At 42.5% G+C, this 8,129-nt stretch overlaps 1 protein-coding gene across 1 annotated transcript; it reads left to right on the forward strand.

The window, feature by feature from the left end:
- Positions 1–2,576: 2,576 nt before the first annotated feature.
- Positions 2,577–4,682, forward strand: LOC134204656 (uncharacterized). Its single transcript, XM_062679435.1, has one exon. The coding sequence runs from the start codon at positions 2,577–2,579 to the stop codon at positions 4,680–4,682; it is 2,106 nt and encodes a 701-aa protein (XP_062535419.1).
- Positions 4,683–8,129: the final 3,447 nt, after the last annotated feature.

Consider the following 8,129-nt stretch of genomic DNA (forward strand, 5'->3'; position numbering starts at 1 on the left):
GTCTTTTCAACCTTTTGTCCTTCAAGCCTTTTGTCTTTTCAACCTTTTGTCCTTCAAGCCTTTTGTCTTTTCAACCTTTTGTCCTTTCAACCTTTTGTCCTTCAAGCCTTTTGTCTTTTCAACCTTTTGTCCTTTCAACTTTTTTGTCCTTTTGTCCTTTTGCCCTTTCAACCTTCTGTACTTTCAACCTTTTGTCTTTACTACCTTTTGTCTTTCCAACCTTTTGTCCTTTCAACCTTTTGTCCTTTCTACCTTTTGTCCTTTCAACCTTTTGTCCTTTCAACCTTTTGTCCTTCCAATCTTTTGTCCTTTCAACTTTTTGTCCTTTCAACCTTTTGTCCTTTCAACCTTTTGTCCTTCCAACCTTTTGTCCTTTCAACCTTTTGGCCTTCTACCTTTTGTCCTTCCAACCTTTTGTCCTTCAAGCCTTTTGTCTTTTCAACCTTTTGTCCTTCAAGCCTTTTGTCTTTTCAACCTTTTGTCCTTTCAACTTTTTGTCCTTTCAACCTTTTGTCCTTTCAACCTTTTGTCCTTTCAACCTTTTGTCCTGTTTGCGAGCAGTCGATCGACCAAAATATCCACACTCCCCGTGTGAGGTACTCCTTGTGCGATATCAGTGATGTCGCACTTCTATTGGTATTGGCTCTTAATTCTCTCACAGTCTCTTTGCCGTGCGATCGATGCGATCGCCGTTCGGGGCGTCGATAGTGCAAAGGCTACACCAGCAGCAGCAGCGAATGCTGCATAAAAGTAGTTCAAAACAAACCGTCGTCGTACGCACATCGAGGGGCGAACCCTCGATCGAATAATTGTTTCGTGTTTAGACTTAATTAGTAATAAATGTAGTGTTGTAAATAAAGTTGTTTCGTTGATTAGTGTAAATAAATGTTAATGTGGTTCGATGTAACAATAAACTGTGTAGTGAATTAGAAAACTATTGGTGTTCTGTGTAATCAAATGGTCGTTTGATGACGAAAAGGCCCCATAAAAAAAGGTATTTTTGACTGGGAGTTCACTGGTGTTGTAGTGGGTGGAAAAACATAGTTCTCGGTCGGGAAGGAACCCGACATAAACTGGTCCTTCGAACCGGATGATCTACCGGGCCTCGGAACGGTTTAAATTCCGAAAATTTGACCAAGTGCGCCAGTGAACAATAATCGGAGGTCAAACAATTAAAACGCGCCATAGTGAAGTGCCATATAAAGAAGAGAAATCGCCATCTCGAAGAATATTGATTGGGCAATCCCTATTAGAATCTGCCGAATAGATTCCTTCGGCCATCCTAGAGTTGTTTGAAAGTGAAGTGAATTGCTATCGCAACCTATCATAAACACCAATCAAGCTAATTGCCCGTGATTATCATTGCATCGAATTGCCCATCAAAATCTGATCGATCTGCTGCAGTGTACCTATACCACTCACAATCAGCTGCACAAGAGGGAAGAGCCAATTGAACGACGAGCGGCAGTGTTTTGTTTGCTGTTGCTGCCGTGCCGTCGCATCGTTGCACAGTGGAGTGCGTGGGGAATTAATTTGGATTTAATTCGAAAGTTGCGACAATAATTGTGGAATAACTTCAGCGTTGTTCTACTACCGTTCAGGTATGTAAGAACCGGTATATGTCTTGCCGAAGCCTTTTGTTTATTCCCACTAACACCCACCTTACGCTTTGTGTGATTTGGCCACTACTACGAGCATTCAACAACTGGTGGCATTGGATAATTTCTGTTCGCGAAGAACATTTTGGGTGCACGGACCGTGCAAGTTACAACGAGACGGCTACGATTACTAAAAAACGGATGACACTACATTTGCTTCTAGGCTCGGGCATCGCGGAAAGGCTTTTCCGGCCAGGTAAACACAATTTTACAGTATATGCCCAGCCGAAGCTGGATATTTGATGCTACACACTGAAATAAATTTCATTCCCTTTTCGATGCGAATTTCGACTGTTACGAGGCGAACAACCTTTGGACGATATTTTGGAGGATTTTCATTGACTTTGAACTGAAGCTAATTCGTTCAGCGCCATATCTAGTTCTCCAGGTGAGACTAAGTATATGTCCTGCCAAAGCAGGCAATTTTTTGAAACTACATTGGTTGTTCTTTCTCCGCTGCACTGGATTGAATAAACTGAGACGATTTCCCGCTATACTACATACTGGTTAGCAGTGTTTGGGGCAATATTTGGAACTTGTGTGAACTCGGCTACTGGTACCGACTGTTGTTTCATAGGTGAGGCGAACAGTATATGTCTAGCCGAAGTTTAATCTTGGTATACTACATCTGTGTTTCCACTCCCTCGCATTTGCTGAATTGGATCGGAATCTGAGGCATTCGCCCGAATATTGGAAGTGTTCTCAATCGGAGAATATGCTGTTTTGGCTTCGGCTGCCCCGCTGTTACTTCTCATAGGTGAGCTGAACAGTATATGTCCTGCCGAAGCGGACAATATTGAGTACTACATCTCCTTTTCTATCGATTTTGGATTTGCCGATGGTTCCACGGCTCTGCGAGTGGAGTAACGCATTTGACTGACGACATTGTGCAAGTTTCCGTGGAGCGACGACAACAACATGAAGCCCGTTACCAGGAACGCGGATTCACTGAAGAGTCTGACGACGAGGCTGAAGGGGTTAAAATTATCATTAAGCAACATTAGCCAGTATGTTAAGAACTTTAAGGAGGGTACCCCTGTCGCTCAAATCAATGTTCGCCTCGAGAAGTTAGATGTATTGTTGGTTCAGATAAGTGAGGCAATCTGGGAAATACAAGCGCACGAGGACTTCACGGAGCCTGAAGGTTTGCAGAGGGAGCAGTTGGAGATGGAGAACCGCTACTACGATGCGAAATCGTTTCTGGCGGAGAAAGTGGGAGAGGTTCAGCATAATTCCGTCCAGAACCAGTCGACTCGTCCTGGAGATGTCACTCTACGTGGTGGTATGGACCACGTTCGCTTACCTCAAATCCAGCTGCAGAGTTTCGACGGGAACATCGACGAGTGGCTCAGCTTCAGGGATCTCTACACGTCTCTGATTCACGAGAAGCCAGACCTACCCGATGTGGAGAAATTCCACTATCTCAAGGGGTGCTTAGCAGGCGAAGCTAAGGCACTAGTCGATCCGCTTAAAATCACGAGGGACAACTACCAGGTTGCGTGGCAGTCGTTGCTGAAACGCTACAACAACAGCAAGCTTTTACGGAAGAAGCAAGTGCAGGCTCTCTTCAAACTGCCGTCCCTCACCACGGAGTCAATCGCGGATCTCCACAGGCTGGTCGATGGGTTCGACCGTGTGATTCTGACCCTGGATCAGATCATCCAACCAGCCGAATTCAAAGATCTGTTGCTGGTCGAACATCTAAGCGCTCGTCTCGACCCGAGCACACGTCGAGGATGGGAGGAGCACTCGTCGACGAAGGATCAGGACACCATAAAGGACTTGCTGGAGTTCCTGCAGCGGAGAATCCAAGTTCTCGAAGCTCTACCAGCGAAGGTGGAGTCGAAAGTCTTCGAGCAGTCGCCACAACGCAGAAAGAAGCCATATTCACCGAAGGTCAGCAACAGTGCCGTACAGTCGTACAACGCGAAGTGTCCCTCATGTGCGGAGATACATGGACTTCACACGTGTCCATCGTTTTTAAGGATGTCGCAGTCAAGCCGGGAGTCTTTCTTGCGCGAAGCATCCCTTTGCCGCAATTGCCTCAAACGTGGTCACATAGCTCGGGAGTGCACGTCGAAGTTCTCCTGTCGGTATTGTAGGGGTCGACACCATTCACTGCTGTGCTTCAAAGGAGGAGAACGAAAGAGTAGCCAAGGATCACCGAGAAGATCGATTTCAGGAGGTACTCCTAAACAGGGCAGCATAAGCACAAATTTCAGGGCAGCGAATGCTTTAGCGGTCGAATCTACTTCTTCCAACGCAGCGCAGTGTGCTTCATCGCAAGTTCTTTTGGCTACAGCTGTCTTAGTAGTAGAAGACGATGTGGGTCGTCGGTACCCAGCACGCGCCCTTTTGGACTCAGGTTCCGAGTGCAATTTTATTTCCGCAAATCTTTGCGAGGCGATGAATGTTTCCATCCAGAAAGCTAACATCGCGATTCAGGGCATCGGGCAGTCCGGAGTGAAGGCAACTCACAAGACGAAAGCTGTCATCAAATCTCGCGTTTCGTCGTATGCTCGATCTATGGAATTCCTCGTCCTACCGAAGGTTACGGCAAGCCTGCCAACCTCTACAGTTCAGGCAAGTGGTTGGGACATTCCGGAGGATATCCAGCTAGCAGATCCGGAGTTTTTCCGGTCGAGGAGGATCGACTTGGTGTTGGGAATCCAAGCTTTCTTCAGCTTCTTCCCGTCAGGAAAGGAAATCCTGTTAGGCAAGGATCTACCTGTGCTGACGGAGTCCGTTTTTGGGTGGATAGTGACAGGCGAAGTCACATCGGCGAGTCAGGCGATTGGATACACCTGCAACATGGCGATATCGCAGAAGCAAATTGCAGAACGAAGATTGGCAAGAGATAGAAGGCAGAAGCAGTACGGTGGTTTCATAACCGCACATCTCGAGCTCGGTCGCATACGAAGAGTTGACGAATCGGAGGAGATGGCAAACAAACGAGGTTTCCTGTCACGTCATGCGGTGATCAAGAAGTCAGACATTTTGAAGAGTGACCAAGGACGGCTCTAGAAACACTTTTACAATAATGAAACGAGTTGCTAACGATGGCGTGGGTCAACAATCGAAGGACTTCTGAATGAAGGCTAGAGATAACATAAGGAGGTTCTCACGAAGCGATGTGTTTCATAACGAAGCTTGGTCTGATCGGAACGACAAAGAGGCGATGTAGATGTAATGCAATTAGTGCTTGTAAATCTAGGTAATCCGCTATTTGAAATGGTGGGGTAGGAATGGCGAAAGTTCCAAGAGGATATTTCAGCTTAGTGGTGTGCGTCGCTGAAATGTCAATGGACAATCTACTGTCGGAATTAAGCGATGTTTTTTTTTGTGTGCATAAGGGTGAAATCAGGAGTGATTCAGTTTCATTCTAAATTTTCGACCACTATTCTAGTTTGAATTTGGAGCAAAATAGAACAAACTCGCTGGTTTTTCCAGCAGTGTTCTATTCATGTTTTTCAAATTTTCAATTAATTGAAATCATTATGTTACTGCCAAGAAAGGCGCCGGAATTGCAAAGTGGATTGATCCGTAGATAAAATGACGCATCCATACACCAAAACAATTGAAAAATATTTGAATCTCGTGATTCAATCGTGGTTCAAATCTGCAGAAAATAGAACGGAGCGTTACACCAGTTTTATTTTTTTGACAGTTGACTGGTATAAAAACTGAATCTAGAACAGCTGCTGAGAAAATTAATGTTTCAGATTCATATTCAAACTGACAGCCCCGAACGATTTGAATCACTGCTGATTTTACTCTAATATCAGGTATTTGGTAGTAGTCGTGGAGATACTAGTGACTGAAGTCACCTGGATCGGGTTCATAAAAAGGCCAGTAATTTAAACGTAGAAAAAGAAGGATTAGGGTTGAGGTCAGTAGATTCCGTCCAGTGCATCGAGGGGAGTTTCTTCTTTCTTTTCAGAAGTTTCCCGGCAACTTCAGGGTGGGTGAGGATGTTTGCGAGCAGTCGATCGACCAAAATATCCACACTCCCCGTGTGAGGTACTCCTTGTGCGATATCAGTGATGTCGCACTTCTATTGGTATTGGCTCTTAATTCTCTCACAGTCTCTTTGCCGTGCGATCGATGCGATCGCCGTTCGGGGCGTCGATAGTGCAAAGGCTACACCAGCAGCAGCAGCGAATGCTGCATAAAAGTAGTTCAAAACAAACCGTCGTCGTACGCACATCGAGGGGCGAACCCTCGATCGAATAATTGTTTCGTGTTTAGACTTAATTAGTAATAAATGTAGTGTTGTAAATAAAGTTGTTTCGTTGATTAGTGTAAATAAATGTTAATGTGGTTCGATGTAACAATAAACTGTGTAGTGAATTAGAAAACTATTGGTGTTCTGTGTAATCAAATGGTCGTTTGATGACGAAAAGCCCCCATAAAAAAAGGTATTTTTGACTGGGAGTTCACTGGTGTTGTAGTGGGTGGAAAAACATAGTTCTCGGTCGGGAAGGAACCCGACATGTCCTTTCTACCTTTTGTCCATCCAATATTTTGTCCTTTCATTTTTTTGTCCTTTCAACCTTTTGTGTTTCCAACCTTTTGTCCTTTCAACCTTTTGTTTTTTCAACCTTTTAGCCTTCAAGCCTTTTGTCTTTTCAACCTTTTGCCCTTCGAACCTTTTGTCCTTTTAACCTTTTGTCCTTCCATTCTTTTGTCCTTTCAACTTTTTGTCCTTTCAACCTTTTGTCCTTTCAACCTTTTGTCCTTTCATCCTACTATTGTTTTGTTCTTCGAACCTTTTGTCCTTTCAACCTTTTGTCCTTTCAACCTTTTGTCCTTTCTACCTTTTGACCATCCAATATTTTGTCCTTTCATTTTTTTGTCCTTTCAACCTTTTGTGTTTCCAACCTTTTGTCCTTTCAACCTTTTGTTTTTTCAACCTTTTATCCTTCAAGCCTTTTGTCCTTTCAACCTTTTGGCCTTCTACCTTTTGTCCTTCCAACCTTTTGTCCTTCAAGCCTTTTGTCTTTTCAACCTTTTGTCCTTCAAGCCTTTTGTCTTTTCAACCTTTTGTCCTTTCAACTTTTTGTCCTTTCAACCTTTTGTCCTTTCAACCTTTTGTCCTTTCAACCTTTTGTCCTTTCTACCTTTTGTCCATCCAATATTTTGTCCTTTCATTTTTTTGTCCTTTCAACCTTTTGTGTTTCCAACCTTTTGTCCTTTCAACCTTTTGTTTTTTCAACCTTTTAGCCTTCAAGCCTTTTGTCTTTTCAACCTTTTGCCCTTCGAACCTTTTGTCCTTTTAACCTTTTGTCCTTCCATTCTTTTGTCCTTTCAACTTTTTGTCCTTTCAACCTTTTGTCCTTTCAACCTTTTGTCCTTTCATCCTACTATTGTTTTGTTCTTCGAACCTTTTGTCCTTTCAACCTTTTGTCCTTTCAACCTTTTGTCCTTTCTACCTTTTGACCATCCAATATTTTGTCCTTTCATTTTTTTGTCCTTTCAACCTTTTGTGTTTCCAACCTTTTGTCCTTTCAACCTTTTGTTTTTTCAACCTTTTATCCTTCAAGCCTTTTGTCTTTTCAACCTTTTGTCCTTTCAACCTTTCGTCCAACCTGTTGTCCTTTCAACCTTTTGTCCTTCCAACCTTCAGTCCTTTCAACCTTTTGTCCTTCCAACCTTTTGCCCTTTCAACCTATTGTCTTTTCAATCTTTTGTCCTTTCTACCTTTTGTCCTTGCAACCTTTCGTCCTTTCAACCTTCTGTCCCTTTCGACGATTTTTCTTTTCGACCTTTTGTGCTGACTTTTATTTAACGGTAAACTGAGAAAATCTTGACATGTAAAAAATTTGCGATTAATTAAAATACGCTGAGGTCTATTTTTACGTGGTTTTTCACGTGGCTTTTATACGCAGAATTTCCTTTAAAAAAAAAATATGCGCGTTTCTTCAAAAAGATCGGAAAACAAGAAAAAAAAAACTCAAAAAATCGATTTTCGTTTCTACGTGGTTTTTTGGGTTCACGCGATTTTCTTTACGTGGATTTTGAAACATACTCCGTTTTACGCGGATTTCGGAATTCACTCGTAAAAACAGACTTCAGTGTATCCAGCTCCTCGTATACTTTCGACGGATACACTATCCCATAATCAACAAAAAAACATGAGACCAAGCATACATTTATGTAGTGCATTTTTATGGTTGGTAAATTATAATGTTGCAAACTTTAATGAGCTAGTTTTTTGTGCTAGCCATTTGAAATTTAAACAAAAAGGTAGCCTAAAAACAACTTGAAAAATAGTTCTAATTTTTTCAATGTTTTGCAAAAATGTCTAAATTTTCATCAAAAAAATAAACGTATATTTTTTTTCTTCCAAAGTCTTGAACTAATAATCGTCTCACTAATGCAAAAAGGTTCTAAAGTTATGAAGGTGTGAAACATTTTTGTTGGGAATGTCATTTTTTGGTTCACCCTATTCTAGAAATTGCCACCGTTAAG

This window comes from Armigeres subalbatus, unplaced genomic scaffold (assembly GCF_024139115.2).
Source record: "Armigeres subalbatus isolate Guangzhou_Male unplaced genomic scaffold, GZ_Asu_2 Contig802, whole genome shotgun sequence".
Classification (NCBI taxonomy): Eukaryota; Metazoa; Arthropoda; class Insecta; order Diptera; family Culicidae; genus Armigeres; species Armigeres subalbatus.

Excerpts from the sequence above, each read along its gene's own strand:
- LOC134204656 (XM_062679435.1), top strand. The coding sequence starts at position 2,577 with ATGAAGCCCGTTACCAGGAACGCGGATTCACTGAAGAGTCTGACGACG.